General features: G+C 35.8%; 1 protein-coding gene and 1 pseudogene across 1 annotated transcript in view; one reads left to right on the forward strand and one right to left on the reverse strand.

Annotated features, from left to right (window-relative positions):
* Positions 1 to 19805, forward strand: part of UBR3 (ubiquitin protein ligase E3 component n-recognin 3 (putative)) — a 247525-nt gene that overhangs the window by 176381 nt on the left and 51339 nt on the right. The window contains exons 28-30 of the mRNA XM_006867038.1: positions 108 to 308; positions 1490 to 1626; positions 9509 to 9594. Of these exons, the coding sequence (XP_006867100.1) occupies positions 108 to 308; positions 1490 to 1626; positions 9509 to 9594 (424 nt within the window). The remainder of the gene's footprint in view (positions 1 to 107; positions 309 to 1489; positions 1627 to 9508; positions 9595 to 19805) is intronic.
* On the reverse strand, positions 10092 to 19409 carry LOC102813175 (annotated as a pseudogene).

Raw genomic sequence — 19805 nt, forward strand, 5'->3', positions numbered from 1 at the left:
TTTTCTTCTTTTAATGGTTCATGAATTTGCTATGAAATGTGATAGCTTAATTTTTGTTTTCTGTCAATGTGTATATCATACATCTATATGTTGATTTTCTCTTTTAGAATGACCAAGTTCTCCAAGGTTTCTCAGTGGACAAAGGAGAATTTACATGTCCACTCTGTAGGCAATTTGCTAACAGTGTTCTTCCTTGTTATCCTGGAAGCACTGTGGAAAATATCCCATGGCAACGTCCTAGTAACAAAAGCATACAAGATCTCATAAAGGAAGTGGAGGAGCTGCAGGGACGGCCAGGGGCTTTCACTGTAAGCATCAGTGTCGGGTATATATATCCTGGTTTGCTTGGCTACGCTTTTCAGCGATCATTTTGTTCTGGACCTTTACTGATGTAGTAAAAATTGCTTTTAATGTTTTTTATCTTCTGTTGTGGTTATAAAAATTTTTTTAAATGGAAATAATAGAACAAATTACTGTCAAAAACTATATTTTGTGTAAGTTGTTACAACTTTAATGTTTTCTAGATCATAGAAGCACATAAGCCTAGGTAAATAAGATTATTTTTAAATGTTGAAGTAGTTAAAACATAGAAGAACAAAAAAAACCCAAATCCTGGCACATTATTATTTCTTGCAGCTTAAAATGTAATCTAATCATTTAAAAAATGTGCCCACTATGAATAATAGGAATAAGATTATATATAACACACACAGAAACTGTGTGTTTGGAGGTGTGAGTGTGCGTAGGTTTGAGTGTGTGTGTTATGTGTACATGGTTGAAAAATATATAATCAATTAAACTGTTATGTATATATCAGTCTACATGGTGTTTGGAATAAGTGAGCCTACCTTTCATCCCACCCAGTAGGACTTATTGATTTAATTCTTGAACTATTTCATCTTTCTTAGAGATTTAGTTTATGAACCTGAGAGAAGTGACAGCTGCCCCTGACGCGATATTTGACTTCTGAATTAGAAGTCATAGTTTAAATCTCCTTAGAAAGATTCATCTCCTGGCAATGCCCTTTTGAAGTGGAGACTAATTTTAGAATTTGCGATTTTTGTTCTCCTTTTGTAAATCTAAAATTGTATGTATTTAAGATATGCTAAAATAAGAAACATTGATATTTTCTTTTTAAAGATAAACTGAAATAACAATCAGATTTTTAAAATAAACTTAGAAATTTTTTTGTTATAAAATATTATTTCAATAACATCTACTCACTGGATTCTTTTGTATAATTAATGACTGGATTATAATGTTAGCTACAATATAAAATTAGGATGAAAGATCACTAAAATTAAAAATATCTTGATTAGTTTTATATTTCTGCTCTCTAAGTCTGTGTTCAGTGGATAGCTATGTTATATCTGTTTTGACCTTTGAACTGTAATTTCTTAATGTATTCATGCCATAAACATTGAAATAATAGGCTATTAGAGAAGTGAATATAAATAAACTTTATATGTATATTTGCATTTTTTTATAGTCAGAAACCAACTTAAGTAAAGAGATGGAATCTGTAATGAAAGATATCAAAAATACCACTCAGAAGAAATATAGAGACTATAGCAAGAACCCAGGCTCACCAGATAATGATTTTCTTTTTATGTACTCTGTTGCTAGGTAGGTATATTATTTTATATTTGCATATATTATTGTTGGTTTTGTTGTTTAATCTTTACTTGTCATCATTGATATTTATGTAAAGGAAGAATGAATATTTCTAATGTTGTTTGAAATGATGGTTAGTTTTAGGACCTCCAATAGGATTGTAAATGTGTAGGTTTCTTTCCTTTCCTGAAAGCTTTTATTTTAATGAAATCTTGGCATCATTTTATGAGTGTTACGTGGGGGAAAGTATATTATTGATATTTTGGGGCAGGTATCCCTGGAGTCCTGGTGTGGCGCTATAGTATAAGCACTGGACCGCTACGGTCTCCGGTTCAAATCCACTAGCCACTCCTTAGAAACCCTATACATGGTTGCTCTGAGTGAGAACCTACTCGACGACACTAAACAACAACAATATATCCACCAAGGCTTGTGTGTATTACATGCTCTTTTTGATGCTCTCTTGTGTATGAGTGAGATTGTTCAAGTCAAGTCAAAACATGGTAAGACTAAGAACTAAAGCATCGTAATGCACTAAAACATGTTACTTATGGGACACCGAGGGCAGTAGGGAGTAGATTTGGTTGGTTTATTTTAACCGAGTGAAAGCTCTAGTACTGTCCTAGACTATGGGTGGTTTAGGAAATCAGATCAAAGTAGAGGGATGCTAGAGATCAACCCTGATCTTAAAATGTATTTGTAGGAAACTCAAGAGAACAGTCATAAGTATGTGTTTCTCATCTTTCAGATGAGGAAGGATTCGCCCAATAGACTGAATACGTTTTTAATACGTAAGGGGTAGTTCCATGTAGGAATTTAAGAGAACTTAATTTTGTGAAAATGGAGAACCATTAATGAAGTAAATTGTGGGAAAGCAGAAACAGTTACAGACTTGTAAACTTAATTCTTCCAAAACCGATACTGTATATCCCTGGACACATACTTCATATTCTGTCCAAACAGTAATGCAATAGATAAGATTTTGGGAGATATGTAACTGATGTCATGTGAAATATTAGTGGTAGAGTAGGACAAAAACTGTACTTAGTCTACAGATCTTAGTAAAATTGCAATCAAACTTGGAAAATTTGGCAGCAAGCAAGAGAATGCAAGTGCTGGATAGGGGTAGATGAAAAGGACCTAATGGGTTGGGAAATAACTTTTAAACTTTTGCATATTATTAGATTATTGTTGTATATACCCATACTTTTAGGAAAACATATCAATTTAATATTTTGTTTCTAAAGATTTACCAATTATTTACATACTTTGAGTAAAGTGTACTGTATGTGAAAACCAAACAAAATCCAATTTAATCTTGCCAAGGTTTTAGATTTTTGTAAAATTCTGTATAATATTGAAGTTACAAAGTTATAGGAGAATGGAATAATTGTAGGCTTAATTATCTTTTTAAAATATATACATTTATGTCATCAGATCATGAATTTATTACTTCTGGTTCTTACTAGAATTGGCCTTATAAGAACATCCTGATTGAATGGAAATGATCTTTATTACATTATGGTAAATCAGATTGTTTTATTTAAATTTAGTGCATTTTTAGATACATATTTCTTGGCCTCCTGTGAAGTCCTGGTATGGTGATGTAGGTTAATGCACCAGACTGCAAAGCCATTTGAACTGCAAGATCAGCGGTTCAAGCTCATCAGCTGCTCCTCGGAAACCCTACACAGGGTTGCTATGGGTTGGAATCGACTCGACAGCACTTAACGACCGTTTCTTGGTTTAAATATGTAAATTACATCTAGAATAAAACTTTAGTGATAGTCGATAAACTTTTTGGATCAACGCATTTTGATTTCCCCCCCATTTTATAGAGGAAGTATTATACAGTATACAAGGACAGATGGCAAATGTTTTACTAAGAATGTAGGTAGGAAAATAGAAATGTGCTTTTCACCTCACCTTTCTCTGGTCCCCAATGGCAAATTTACAGTAGCAAAATCATAATTCAGAAAGTGGCAGTGGGAAGTCTTTAAAAACCTCATTATCTTTTGGTTGGAATTACCCAGATCATTTCAGAATTCTTACAGTGGGGTTGCATATCTTCACTAAGTTTTACTTATATTGTTAAAAACAATATAACAAAAAACAAATAGACTTAAAAATACAAATTGAAGTAAAAAAGTATGTTGTATTTTATTTGGAATGTTGTTGTTGTTGATGTTAAGTGCTGCCGTGTCAGTTCCATCTCATAGTGACCCTGTGTAGGGTTTTCATGGCTGTATATCTCTATAGTAGCAGAAAGCTTTATCTTTCTCCCACAGAGCAGCTGGTGAGCTCAACTGCCAACCTTGTGGTTTGCAGTCCAGTGCTTACCCTACAAAGCCACCATGCTCTCTTACTTAGAATAGAATGTAATATTCTCAAGGTAGGAAATCAGGTCTTTATACCTACTGTATGCCTAACTTTATACTTAAATAGCCTTATTTTATAAATATTTATGAAAATCACTTTAATCCCCGTCTATTGAGTCAATTCCGACTCATAGTGACCCTCTAGGACAGAGTAGAACTGCTCCTTACTTACAGTTTCCAAAACTGTAAATCTTTATAGCAGCAAACAGCCTCAGCTTATTTCCTCAGAGCGGCTGTTTGTTTTGTGATGCTGACTTGTGGTCAGCAGCCCAGTGTTTACTCCACTAGAATTCCTATTTATAATAACAGAAATATTTATTCCTATAAGGTAAGTATTAAAATATTTAGAAATATTTAAATAAAATATTCAGCAGTAAATTTATTTTAAGTTAAAATGCATCAATAAGTTGTTAAGTGCCATCAAGTTGATTCTGACTCACAGCGACCCTGTATAGGGTTTCTGAGGCTTTTAAAATCTTTGCTGAAGTAGAAAGCCTCATCTTTCTTTTGATGCAGAGATACAGTGATTTTTAAATTCCTTAGAATTTGCTAATTCATTTGTATTTGACATTAGTAATATGAAGGGAGTTCAACCTAGTGCCTCAGAGTTGTTTGCTGCTAACTGAATACGTAATTTTGTTTGCTCTTTATCAGTGAACATACATTTTTTGGTATTTAGGAACAAAATATTTCTAGTAGGGAACTAACAAGTAAAGCAATTTCCTTACATTGTTTTAGAGCTCATTTTTTGGTAGGACAGTAAACAGCTGTTTGTTTTCATTTTATTTGTATGATGAAGGCTTGGAGGATTTTCTGAGGGTCGCAGAATAGAAACTATTGGAATGTTCTCTTTTTTGTTTGCATTAAAATCAATCAAAATCACTACATCCAAACTTTGATGTATTTCCTGAAAACATTCAGTTGCATGTATCAGTTATTCACATGGGTTATGGAAAATTAATTTTGGTAAAGGAAGCTTTCTTCACTTAAATATCAATTCATTTATTTCATTAGTGAGACAATGAATGACACGAATTTCAGTAGTTTATGTTTCCAAGGACATTTAGAACCAGGCTATACATATTGTTGTTGTTAAGTGCTGTGGAGTTGTTTCTGACTTATTGTTACCCTGTATAGGTTTTTTGAGGAGTGGCTGGTTAGTTTGAACTGCTGACCTTGCATTTCAAACCAACCTTGTGCTTATCCTACAACACCATACTAGGACTCTAAGTTACATATAGGCTTAGAGGTATTGATGAGTAGTACTTGGCTTCAAATAATTAAGAAATATTGAACTGAAAGAAGATGAAGCACGAATAACTGAGATACAGATGGAGTGGTGGTAGTAGAGTCGGTTCCGACTCATAGTGACCCTGTACTGGGTTTCCGAGGTCGTAAATCTTTATGGGAGCAGAAAGCCTCATCTTTCTCCCGTGGAACAGCTGGTAGTTTTGAACTGCTGACCTTAAAGTTCACAGCCCGATTTGTAACCACTATACTACCAGACGTCTTTAAATCATGACTGAATAAACTGTTCAATAGAATGAGTGCAACGTAATTTATACATTGTTGTTGTTAAGTGCCATCAAGTTAGTTCCGCTCCATAGCGACCCTGTACAGGATTTCCAAGGAGCAGCTGGTGAGCTTGAACCACCGGCCTTGAGGTTCAAAATGACATTGTAGTCCTGCATATTAACCCACAGCACCACACTAGGACTCCACTTTATACATGTGTTGTATTATTATAAGGTTAAACTTTGTAATTATGTTAGACATAAAACAAACACATGCTAAAATACCAAATTATAAATCCTTTTTAAAGTAGCAAATATTCTTTCTGAAAAGAAATAATTCTCTCTATATATGTATTTTTTGTCACTGCTGGATTTAAGACAATAGCAGGGTCAGCAAACGAAAAAGAATAAACTGTAAAGACTAAAGAAAATCTAATTATTGACTGCAAAGCAAAGAGATTATTAAGTCCTAAAAATGTTTTTTGTACTTTGCTAGGTACCATGGTGAATTTATATCTGAAAAAAGCTATATCTGAAATGCCCCCTGCTCTCCAGGGATTTGCAGTTTAGTTGGAGAGACAAAACAGAGATACATCAACCTATTTAAAAATATCATTTGCTACTTTACGATGTCACATAGAAAAAGAAAAGATAAGCAAATTGAAACCTAAAGTATATGGAAATGCTTTTTTTGTTGTTCCAGAAAGACTTCTTGGAAGAGTTAGAATTTAAGCTGAGTTTTGTGGTGTGAATCATGTAGGCTGTGGTAGGAATTCTTTTCTTTTAGAAATTGATAACTAGCTCAAAGCTCAGGCCTTAAGGCCAGATCTTTTTGTAAAGCCCTTGTTCTTTCCATTATATTATTATGTTTGTGTACATGTGTTAGTTGTTCGAATTTACCTCTAAATAAATAGAAGTTGATGCCAAATGAGGATAGAGGCAGAACAGACTTTGGTCATGCCAACATGTATAGATATAGGTAGGTAGATATAGATATGTATGTTTTTGTTTTGCTGTAGAGTTGGTTCTGACTTATATAGGGTTTCCTAGAAGGTTTCAACTGCTGACCTTGAAGTTACCAGTCCAGTACTTAGCCTACAGTGCCACACTATGGTATATATATACATTACATATATATATATAATGTGTGTATGTGTGTATATATATATATATAGAGAGAGAGAGAGAGAGTGTGTATGTGTGTTTGTACTCTAGTTGTTTTAAAGTGCCATCAATTTGGTTCTGATTCATAGAGACCCTGTATAGGATTTCCACTGACCTTGTGGTTCAAACTGACCTGTTGTCCAGTGCTTATCTTACAGCACCACACCAGAATTCCATACTTTAGTTTACACACATAAATATATATGCATATAGAGTATATTCTAGAGCATACTTCGAGGACTTTTGTAAGAATACATTTAAGAGGCAACCATGATTGTTCTTAGCTACTGTTGGGTTGACTTATGGCGACTCTCTGCACAGGATGTTGTTAAAGTGCCTTTGAGTCAGTTTTGAATCATAATGGCCCAGTTTAGGGTTTCCAAGAGTGGCTTGGTGGTTTTGAACTTGCAACCTTGTAGTAGTTACCAGTCTAGTGCTTATCCTTATACCAGGGCTCTAGATAGGTATTATATATTGTTATTATTATTATTATTATAAGGGAAGCAGTACTTCTCATCATTCTTTCAAATATAGACATTTTCTTCTTTTTTTTTCTTCCAAACTGGTGTGGCGCTGTAGTATAAGCACTCAAACTCACGGTTGGTTAGAACAGCAATGTTAGTGGTTCAAACTCACCAGCCACTCCATGGAAACCCTATACAGGCTTTCTATGAGTAGGAACTGACTCGACAGCACTTAACTACAGCAATTTGAATATAGTTTTTGATAGAAAATTTTGTACTTTACTCTTAATGAAGTGTCAATTTAATGCAATCAAAATAAGGTTTATGTTTATGACTTGTAACATTGAAATTTTTAAGTCACAGATTTTATATGGTATTAACATTTTGAACAGGTAGTTTGTGATTTTTAACTCAGAAGGAATGTTGATCTGAAATAATTAGATTTAGCACTTTTTTTTTCTATAAAATCAGATTCTTGGTTACATGCTTGTCATTTCTAAAAGTATTTCCTGGTTGAATTAACAGAAATGTTATTATATGAATGTTTTAATGAATACTTTTGCAAATTGTGGTGAAATAAAAGTTGACATTCTGGTTTGGACATTCATTTGTAAGAATTGTTCATGTTTCTGGTTAGCTCATTTAAAAGTACTATCTAGGAAATCTTAGTTTTTATAAGAGAATATAGCCATTAATTTTTTTCTACAGATAGGCAACAGAAGATTTGTGAAAACAAAATATATTGATCTCATTTATATTCCCTTGATGAAGGAACACATGCTGGTCTCCGCTCGCTTTCTGTCCACTAATATGAAATCCTTGTCCCTGCTTCCTTGCTGGTAGGTTTTTAGAAGTTCAGTGAGCAATGCAAATTGCCTGAAGGGTAGAAAATTCCCTTGTCACACAGATGCCCTTATCAGCAGCAACCAGATGGAGCTCTGAGCAGGAACATTATCAATGTTAAATTGCTTTTTCCCCCTGAGTAGAGAGGATTAAGGCATTCCTCTAGGAATGGGTGGCAAAATCTACAGATGTAAGAATATTAGTATTTTTAACAATTTGAATTTATAAATACTTATGTGCAATTATAATTTCAAAGTACTTTGTGTGCAAAATCTAACAAAAAACAGTTCAAAAGGTTTTGATTTAAATAGACTAGGATAATATTTTTTCTTGAATTCATTTGCAAAGAGTAAGCTTAAATTTGCTTTATTTGAAAGAGGAGATGTTGTTGTTGTTAAGTGCCATCGAGTCAGTTCAGACTCTTATTAATCCTGTATAGGGTCTCCAAGGAGTGGCTGGTGGGTTGGAGCTGCTGACTTTGCGGTTAATAGTCCAGTGCTTATCTTACAGTGCCACACCAGGATATTGTCTCACTAAGAATGTTCAATGTGTTCAGTTCAGTTTTGGGTATAAACTAGTTTATTCAGGATTTTTTTTCCCCCAATAATATTTTAATTGTGTTTTTAATGAAAGTTTATACAGTAAATTAGGCTTCTATTTCTTCAGTAGGAAAAAAAGTATGTTTAAGTTTATTAATACTATTGAAATAAAATACACAATTTAAATTATCACTCAAAATTTTTATTCATTATTCTGAAATATATAATTGGCTATTAGTTTTTTAGTAAATCTGTTATATTTTGAGTAAATCTTTAGATTCTGCATCAATTTAATTTTTAAAAATGTGATTTTGTTAGCTATTTCCATTTGGTAAGTTAAAATTTGTTGCTATTGTAGATTTCATATGAGCAGTACTTATGTTTAGCAATGTCAATAATTAGTATATTTTAATAAACTAATTTTGGAAAATCCATAAAAGAAATTGCTTTTAATTGCATGTGTTGTTTATAGTCACTGTGATAATAGTAATTTTATTTTTTAATGCCAATTTCAAGTTATCATCTAAGTTACAATGAGTGATATAATTTTCTTATAGAAAAATTGCTATGCCCTTTTACTTTATATAATAGTAGTAACCAACCCAGTGGCTGACAGTTGGAGTATAAATTGTTTCGTCATATTTATATTGCAGGTTTATGAAATATTTTGCAATTTGTTTGTTTTCCTTAAACTTTCCTTAAAGTTTTTAGTATTTGCTATCAGTTGGGACTTTGCAATAATTACACTGTTATGTGTGCAATTTTTTGCAGGTACAAATATGAATATATAAGTTAGGATGGATAAACTGTTATTTTTATTTCTAAATTTCAGATAAAATATCATTATTACTGATAATGTATAAACTGTTCTTTTGCAAATAATAAAGTTGAAGAATTCTTATTTAGGTCGATTCAAGCATGTGAGTAAAAAATTTTAAAGCATCTATTATTCAGCTTAATGGCTGAAATATATTTTAATGCTTTACTTACAGAACCAACTTGGAACTTGAGCTAATTCATCGAGGAGGGAATTTGTGTTCAGGTGGTGCAAGCACAGCAGGCAAAAGGTCTTGTTTAAGTAAGTGCTGAATTCTGTTTTATTCCTTATTGTGTCATTTTGAAAGCACATACTGGTAGAGTTATAGTTTGCTGTATTTTCGAATTGTTTTTTTTTTTTTTTTTCAACTCTGCCTGGTAAATCTTTATTTCACTCAAGCTAGCATGATCAATCTTTTACACTTAAGGATCTTCCTTGCCCGACCAATACAAAAGAGCCAAATAAAATGATTAGTAACAAAAAATGTAGGAATCAGCACATCCTTTTGTTTTGTGTACTTTAAAGTTTAAAAACAGTTTTAAGTTTGTACTTGCTAGTAGGAAAACATTGTCTGAATGAATATCCTAATGACAAATGAGTGAAAATGTCTCAGTTGCATTGGGGCTGCAGGAAAGGGTGGTCTCAGAGCACCCCAGCTTTCTTGACAAAGGTTGGAGGTACACTGTTTTGTATTATTGCGACATCCACAGAATGCTCTAGGTTGCTTTTCCTTCAATAAGGGCTTTGTCAGAAGACATTTAGGCTTGACCTCCAAATTTGGCTGACAATTTACTGATGAGATTCTTGACCTTAGGGTTACTCTGATACTTGGGCATATTTGCCGGGTTCTGAGCCACATCCTGGAAGGCCACCATAACTTCTGGATGCATAGCTGCAAGAACCTCTGGATCACTTAAGAATCTCATTGAGTCCAGGCATGCCCCCAGGAAAATTACCAGGCATTCCCCCAGGAAAACCACCTGGAAAAGAGCCAGGCTGAGCTCCCGAATTGTCCTCTGGCTTCTTCCTCCCTCTGGGCTCTTTCATGTTCTTCCCTAGCCTTCTTAACCCTTTCTATTTTTTCTTTGATCTCTCAATCTTCACATTTTCGCTCATACTTTCTCTGATATTCTGCAGTTTTCTGGGTCCTTGGTTGAGCCTCTTTCAGCATTGCACTAGCATCTTCCTCATAGTCCAGTTTACAAGCAAGAGCAAGGTCATGTGCTGCTTCTTCCCAATGGCCCAGAAGTCTGTGTGCTTTGCCTCGCTCGCCACTTGTAGGGCTGAGCTGAATCAGGATTAATTTCAATGGCTCGGTCACAGTCTCGGATGGCAGCATTTGGCTTCTGTAATTTGATGAAGACACTGGCTCTCTTGGCATACAGAATGGCCAGTCGAGGATTCAATTTGATGGCATCTGTGAACAAGTCGATGGCTTTCTGTAGTTCACCATCACTGAGGGCATCAATGGCAGCCACTTTCTTGTCATTTGCCTGATCCATTATCTCTTCAGTTATCTCTACCGTTTCATCTCCCATTTTTTGAGGGGCATCGGTATCTGGGTCAATCACACCTTCACTGTCAATTTCTAGATCACTTTCTTCACTTGATGGTTCATCTGTCTTTATGCTTTTTTCTGGCTTCTTATTATCTGTTTTTTCTTCCTTGGTATTCTCTTCTGATTTTGCTTTCTGAGTAGCAAGTGGTATTTTACCACCCATGCTGTCCACCCACTCCCTCAGAAAGCTTGGCTGAGAAGACTGGAGCCTGATTGCAGGCCTGGGTGCTAGCTCTGCGTGACCGTGTATATTTTTCAAATTGTTTTTATCTTATTATGATCAGTTTGAATAGTACTATATACTTTAAATGGTTAATGTTGTACTTAGAAAAATCATATGAAAATTTAGTTTTATCTGTAATACATGGTGGAGTCCTGGTGTGGTACTGTAGGATATATACTGGACTGCTAGCTGCAAGGTCGACAGTTCAAACCTACCAACTGTTCTTTAGGAATTGTTCCTTGAAACCAACTTGACAGTACTTAACAACAACAGCAATAATATCACAGAGTCTGGGTGTGGCACTATAGGATAAGCACTGGACTGCTATCCACAAGGTTGGAAGTTCAAACCCACCAGCTGCTCCTCAGAAACCCTATACAGGATTGTTGAATCAGAACCAACTCAACAGCACTTAACAACAATAGTAATTACACAGAGTCCTGGTGTGGCACTGTAGGATAAGCACTGGACTGCTAACCACAAGGGCAGAAGGTTCAAATCCACTAGTTGCTCATTGGAAACCCTATACAGGGTTGCTTTGAATCAGAACTGACTTGACAGCACTTACCAATTTAATTACATAGTAAATAAATGTCATATATACTGTACTGATCAGAGTTGCAATAAAACAATGTATTATTCTTGATTTAAAAAATTATCCTCTAACTTAAAATTTTTTAAAAAATGTTTTATTGTGAATTATATGATAGTTTACATGGGAGAACATTAGCTTTGCATTCATCCTATCATGTATCGTTACATTGCCTTGGTCACAATCCCCTCATGCATCATCAACCCACTAAATGGTATACCTGCAGCCTGCCCCCTGGTTGTCAGCACACAGCCCCTCTACCTCTCTGGGTCTAGAGTTCTCAGCTACTCCATCTCTCCACGTCATTGTCTCTGTCTCTATCTCTGACATCACTGTTTCTCTGGGTAGGGTCCTGCACTCCACTGGTCCCAGGGCCCTCTGCTCTTGGACTGCAAAGTCAACCACTCCCCTCCTTTTGCTACAAAACATCTACCTTTACATATCCAACCCTCACAGTCAGTCCTGATAGTAACTATTCACTATTGTACCACAGGAGTGCTAGCCACATCTTCTTTAATCAGTCCCACCCAGACAGATTGGATACTACTCAGTAGAGATTCTGCCTTCCTCCATGCCCTCTGGATCTAGGCTCCCTCTTGAAAGCTTGTAAGCCAGTCACTTCTTGCCTTTGTAGTCCCCCTGCACACTTTGGGTAGCCAATTTCCAAGTTGCCTAACCCTGTCTACTCTGTGTATGGAGGGTGTAATTGTTTTGATCATAGACTGACCTCCCAGATTCTCTGAGTTTGTTCTTACAGTTTTGTTCTGTTCTCAACTCTTCCTTCTGTCTATTTATTTCTGGGAGTTGCTACCACGTATGTCAATCTCTGGCTGTTGTCTGTTGTCGTTGGTTCTCAGTCCACAGAACTCCCTTTAAGATGTTTTGTAGTGCAAGGTTGGCTTTGGCAAAATCCATTAGCTTCTGTTTGTCCTGGAATGATTTGATTATACCATCATATTTGACTGATAGCTTTGCTGGATAAAGGATTCTTGGTTGATAGTTTTTTTTTCTTTCAGGGTTTTATATATGTTTCCCCATTGTCTTCTTGCTTGCATGGTTTCTGCTGAGAGATCTGAACTTAATCTGACTTGCTTGCCTTTGTATGTAATAATTCTCTTTCCCCTAGCTGCTTTCAGGATTGTCTCCTCTGATTTTGGAGAGCTTGATTATGATCTGTCTTTATGATTTTCTTTTGGGGTCTATCCTTCCTGGGGTTCATTCAGCTTCTTTAATGTTTATCTTTTCACTTTTCAGGATGTTAGGAAAATTTTCTTCCTGCAGTTCTTCAACTATTTCCTCTGTGGACTTGTGTGATTCTTCCTGTTCTGGAATGCCGATAATTCTTAAATTATTCCTCTTCATGTTGTCCAACATTAATCTTAGACCTTCTTCAGATATTTTTATTCTTTTTTCTGCTTGCTCTTGTATCTTAGTGGTATTGAGAGATTTGTCTTCCGACTCACTAGTTCTGCCTTCCGTCTCTTCTATTCTACGCCTTCTGATATTCTATTATTGATTGTTTGGACCTCTTTCTGTAGGTTTTGAATTGTTCCCAATGCTGTAGCTATCTTATTTGATTGTTCCTGTAGTGCTTTCCTGACTTCTTCTGTATTTGTCTCAACTCCATTGTAAAGTGTTTTGAAACATTTTATAATCATTTTTCTGAATTCCTTCTCAGCATTTCCAAGGCCTTCTCTCCTTCCAGAATGTAGTCCAGGTCTACCTCTAGGTCATTTGTCTCAGACATTTTTTTTTTTCCCCTGGACATGTGCTGATATCTGCTTTTGCTTCTTGGGAATATTCAGTGTTTATCTGTGGCCTTAATATTTAATTTAGTGTGTGTTTTGGTATTTTTTATGCTTTCTGATTGCTTCCAGGTAGGTGTGATCAGGATGTGGGCTTTCCTTTGTACTGTTTTTATTGCTTACTTCAGAGTAACTTTCACAGGTGTTGTCTGCCTCCCTGGTGTATGGTAGTTGGTATTGGTTCTTGCCTGGATTTTGTTATAGAGTGTGATTGTAGCTTGACTGTATGCCAGCAGTTGTTGTCTCTTCTTGGGTAATATAAGGAGAGAAAGAGTCCCCAAAAGGTAAAAGGGGGAACATAAAACAGCAAAACAGCAACAGCTAAAAAACAAGAAAAACAAAACAAAACAAAAACCACCAAAAATCCCCCAAACAAACCAACCAACAACAACAACAATACTAGATTGGATACTGTAGTCTATAATCACAGAAAAGGAAGAGGAGGGATAGAAAGAAAACAAAAAATCTGTAGCCTAATATGAGTATGATTTTACTGTCCTCTTTCAGCTTTTTGCCTTCAAAGGTGCTTGATAAATTTCAAGATGCCACTGTTGGTTGTTATGCTGGTACCTCAGGATTTAATTTTAGTCCTGTTGTGTTTTTAAACTCTCTTTCCCTCTCCATACCCCTTGTTCTGGCCTTTTCCCTATTAAAAAAACAGTTCAGGGCCGGCTCTTGGGCTGCCTTTAACTTTAAATGCAGAGAGTATCTGTGCACATGCGTGGCAGAAGAACCCAGCATTGGTGGGGGTGAGGGAGTATCTACTCGCTCAGACACCCCCTTTAGGCACCAGAATGAAGGTGTGCAAACAGTGGGGGATTAATGAACAGATACCCGCCCCCCCAAAAAAATCAGAACAAAGCAAAACTGACAAAGTGTATTGTCCACCTTTGCTCCAAGGTTCCAGCTGGCATTATTCCGTGGTGGGTCTACTCCCTCACTTGGTCTTGCCGTTTGGTCTCACCCAGGTTGTCAGTTCTGGGCTGCCAAGCCCGGCAGATTCAAAAGTACGTGATTTCTTACTTCCGCTACAAGTTTCTCTGGCTATAAACCTTCAAACTTTAAAAATATTCCTACCTATGTGGCTCAGAGTTTTGGAGCTCTGCTCTGAACCCGCTTCGCCTGGTATTCCTTGGTTTTGCTGAAGGTGAGCTTCACTACACTCTTATCTGCTCTGACTTAAAATTTTTAAAATAATTTTTGTACTGATTGGATTTAAGAAAAGGTTTTTATAAAGATAACTTGTTTTGCCCACAGGTTTTTGTGTGTTGTATGTGTGTGTATACAAGGGGGCTTCAAGAAATTTTTGGAAATTTTCCATTGTCTTCAATTTCGTTTTTCCCACAAACTTTTTGAAGGCCTCTTATATATACATAGATTACACACACACACACACACACACATACACACACACCCTACTGTTAATCAACAGAAGTCCTGTTGTGGTGCTGCAGGATAATGCGCTGGACCACAAGGTCAATTTCAGCCACAAGGTCGGCAGTTCAAACTCACCAGCTGCTCCTCAAAACCCTATAGGTGTCACTATGGGTTGGAACCAACTCAGCAGCATTTAACAACAGCAACATTAATTAACAAGAGTCCTGGTGTAGTGCTGTAGGATAAACGCTAACTGCAGGATCAGTGCTTCAAAGCCACCCACCACTCCTCAGAAACTCTACATGCATCGCCGTCAGTTGGAACCAATTCAACAGCACTTAACAACAGTAACAGTAGATTTACAACGTCCTGGTGGCACAGTGGGTTAAGCATTGGACTGCTAGTCAAAACTAGCCAAAAGGTCAGTTTTTGTAACCCTCCTGTCACTCTGTTGAAGAAAGATGAAACCGTCTGCTTTTGTAAAGACTTGAACCCTATGGAGGGGTTCCCTGTATTATAGGATCATTTTGCATCCTGATTGACCTCATGAACCACCCATCTATGCTGTTGAGTCAATTGTGACTCATAGTGGTCCTGTATAGTGTTTCCAAGATTGTAAATCTTTAGAAAAGCACACTGCCTCGTCATTCTCCCTCAGAGCAACTGATGGATTTGAACTATCAACATTATGGTAACAGTCCAGTGCTCAGCCTACAACACCATCAGGTTCCTTAATTCTGTAACAGTATTTATTAACAAAGATGTTTGTACTTTATAATGATGTACATGCTAAAATTTATTAAACTTGTGTTTGCATTTGTGAATATAATTCACTGTGTGAAATGAACATGTTTCCCTAATTCTTTTGTAGTATAGTGGGTTAAACTGCTAACTGAAAGGCTGGTGGTTTGAACCTACCAGTTCTATGGGAGAAAGATTAGGCAGTAGGCTTTATAAAGATGTACAGCCTTGGAAGCAGTTGAAGAACAGAAGCAGTTCAAGTACAGAACTTGAAGCAGTTCTCTGTCCGAAAGGGTCGTTATGAGTTGGAATCGACTCAGTGGTGGTGGGGGTTTTAATATTTGATGGAAATGTAATTTGGAACTTAAACTTAGGTTCTTGTGACCATGGCTTTGATGTCACTATTAGTCATTGTTTAGAGAATAATGTGAGTACTATTATTAAATGTCACATGTAGCTAATTATAGGAGCCCTGGAGCACTGGTTAATGAACTCAGATGCTAACTAAAGAGTTGGTCATTCAAATTCATCAGCTGCTCCACAGGAGAAGGATGCAGCAGTCTGTTTCCATAAAGATTAGCTGCTTTGGAAATCCTATGGAGCAGTTCTACTCTATCCTACGTGGTTGATATGAATCAGAATCAATTCAAAGTCCAGAGGTTTATCGTCAATTCATGGTGACAGAAAGCACTGAAGTTAAAATAATACCTAGTCAGAAGTAAAACTTGTTTGAAACATATATTGAATTCTTTTGCAAAATGAACATATACTCTTAAAATACTGAAAATAAGGCATTAATTTTAAATCAATACATTTTGGTTTAAAATAAATATATATATTGTTGTTGTTCATTACCATTGAGTCAGTTCTGAGTCATGGTGAGCCCACGAGTGCAGAGTAGAACTGCTCCATAGAGTTTTCGAGGCTGTGACCTGTCATAAACAGATTGTCTACTGAGGTACCTCATGATGGGTTTGAGCCACCAACCTTTTGACTAAAGTTTGTATTACCAAGCTGCCCTGTATTATTTTTAAAAGATACACAATGGGGCCCTGTCTTATGTATACAATTTTGGGTTGCTTTCAAGATTGTGTGCAATATAAAGACATAAACATATGAAATTTAAACTGAGGTGTTTTTTAAAAATCTTAATAGTTGTATTAAACTTTTAATATTTTATTTTGGAATATCAATTGATTCCTAGAATTTTAAGGAATTAGAATGAACTTTTTACTGAAGATTTAATATTCACCTTGATGTGCCTCTAATCCCTGTTCATACCTAGTGATCTAATGGTATGCTTTAGGGATACCATTTAGGGAAAGTTGTATTTAGGATTTCTAGATTATAGTCTGTTTAAATCAGATCTGTAGTTTTAGTTGTAAAAAAAAAATTCTTAATATTTTCTTAATTGCTGTTTGGCATTAATAATTTTAGAAATTGTTATATTAGATGGTACCTAGAGTTAACTGGATTCCGGTGTGGCGCTGTAGGATCAGCATTGGCCTGAGAACCACAAGGTCAGCAGTTCAAACCCACTAGCTGCTCCTTGGAAACCCTGTATAGGATCACTATGAGTCGGAACCAACTCGACAGCACTAACAACAGCAAGAGTTAACTAAACTGCAAAGAGAAGAGTCTTAAAAGACTGCTTTTACTTCCTTTTAGTTTTCCTTCAACATATATCTTCTATCTAGTTAGTTAGGAGGGAGAGGGAGGGAAAATCACTTCTGACACCAACTTCAAGTTTAGGGTTTTTTAAAACTCTTCTCATACTGAATAATTTGCTAAAATGACTAACAGAACTCACTGGAAGCTGTTATAAGAACTTTCTGTTATATATACTCATGGTTATAGTTGTTACTTAAGATATTAAAAGGATACATTAAAATCAAACCATAGGAAAAGACACATAGGGTAGAGTCTGGAAGGGTTACAGACACAAAGCTTCCACTGTCCTCAAGATGTATCCCTTTCTTAGAATGGATGTGTGACCGTGCCACCAGGGAAGCTCATGTGAGTTTTGAGTGTCCAGAGTTTTTATTAGAATTTCAGTACATAGGCATGGTTGATTGGTTGTCCACAGGATTGAACTCAGTTCTCAGCCCTGTCTGTCCTCTGGAGGCCAGGGTGTATCACATAGCTTACCATGAATAATAAAGACACCCTACTCATTCTAGAAATTCTGGGCTTTATATGTTACTTCTCAAGATCTGGGAACAGAGTCCACTCTTCTCTTTGGGCAAAACCATATTCTTTACATGTAGAAGTGGACTTCAATTTTTGTTCAAAAAGTCTATTTCCTTTTATTTTTTCACCCACAGAGGTACTTAAGAGATTATACTGTGTGACTACAGAAAAAGTCATGAAGAGTTCATCTTAAATATAAAACTAATGCTGCATGGTTTTCATATGGTTTATTATTCCATTTTAAAAATATTTATAAAAATAGTAATATAATTCATAGATGTAGAATATATTGTATATTGTATAAAATCCCACTATTTTACATTTGTGGTTGCATAGTGGGTTTGTTGTTGTTGTTGCTAAGTGCCGTCGAGTCGGTTCCGACCCATAGCGACCCTGTACAGGGTTTCCGAGGCTGTAAATCTTTACGGGAGCAGAACGCCTCATCTTTCTCCCGCGGAACAGCTGGTAGTTTCGAACTGCTGGCCTTAAGGTTCGCAGCCCGATTCGTAACCACTACGCTAATAGTGGGTTACACATTATCTAATAACCAAAGGTCAGCAGTTCGAATCCACCAGGTTTTTGTTTGAAAGAAGAGGCTTTTTGTTCCCATAAAGATTTACAGCTTCAAAAATCCCATACAGGTTTGCTATGAGTCAGAACTGAGTCAAAGGACCACCACAATGAACTTATCTTATTTTTTTATTTTATCAAGCTTTAAGAAATTAATGAAGCCTAACATAAGTTGAAATCCAGGACTTAAATTGAATGGTAGTTTATAGGATTTCAAATCAAATGTCTAATTTCTAAAGTATTCCAGTGGAACTTTAATAGTAATAATAAACAGAAATTTGGCCTTTTCTCTAAGGAATCCCAATATGTAAGTATTTCCTTTTCTCATTCATATGTCTTCATCACCTTTTAAATATCTCATTAAAAAAGATCTCACTTTTACGTGAGAGTGAGAAAATGCATAAAGATAAAGGAACTTTAATTTACTCATTCTAAAAGCTCCATTTTTTTTTTTTTTTAATACTGCTCCCTTGTAACTTCTGGATGAACCAGAAGGTTTGTCTAATAAGGAACACATTGAGTAAATTTGGTGTGAATAAGATTGAGTAATGCCAGATATGTAAGCATGGACACACAAGGAAGATTTTTTTTTTTTCCAACAATGAAAGCAGAAAGTATTACTGGCCTGATTTACACATAGAAATCAAATAAGATGGAAGTAAAACAATACTATTTGATGTCTATATCATCCAACAAGTTTTCCAAGAGTTGGCATAAAGTTACTAGGTCTCAATCAAAAAAAAATTTTTAAGTGATCAAAATTAGTTTAGCTAGTAGCATACTGTGATATTTTAAGAATACTTTATTAAATGTCAAAGCTTGCACTTGAACTCAGCTCTTCTGATTCTAAATTCAGTTATATAAGACATACTCCTTGCCCTTTAGTGCCTCGAAAGATATGAATCTTTTAAGAACTTTCTTTCTACCCATGGGCTTAGTCAAAGATATCTTACTACATACTGTTGTCTTGGGATCTTGTCCAGACTCTGCCATACTAACCTTCTTATTTATCTTGTCCATTTTCTTTTGCCAGCCCTTTACTGTGATTTTTGTTTTTTGTTTTTGTTTTTTAGCTTTATTGTGAGTGAATTCTATTTTTATTTTGGGCCACTCTTTTGGACCGTTTCTCAAGCCTGATTCTTTCTTTGTCGATACCACTTAGCTCCTTTTATTCCTCGCCAGTTTGCTGGCTGTTTCCACCTTGTTCTTGTTGTGTAACCATCTGCTTTTGCTTCTACATGTAGCTCTGTTGATTTCTGAGTCAGAGCTCTAGACCCCTTTCTCATCTAGCAGGGAAAATCGGATTTTTGATATTGACAGATAAGAAGTGTTCTAGATAATTTACTGTAAGATAGTGTTAGTAAGTTCTACAGAGAAAGGGTGTAGGAGATTTGGAGGCTTAGAATCGTATCTAGC

The sequence above is a fragment of the Chrysochloris asiatica genome, unplaced genomic scaffold, assembly GCF_000296735.1.
Source record: "Chrysochloris asiatica unplaced genomic scaffold, ChrAsi1.0 scaffold00099, whole genome shotgun sequence".
NCBI lineage: Eukaryota > Metazoa > Chordata > Mammalia > Afrosoricida > Chrysochloridae > Chrysochloris > Chrysochloris asiatica.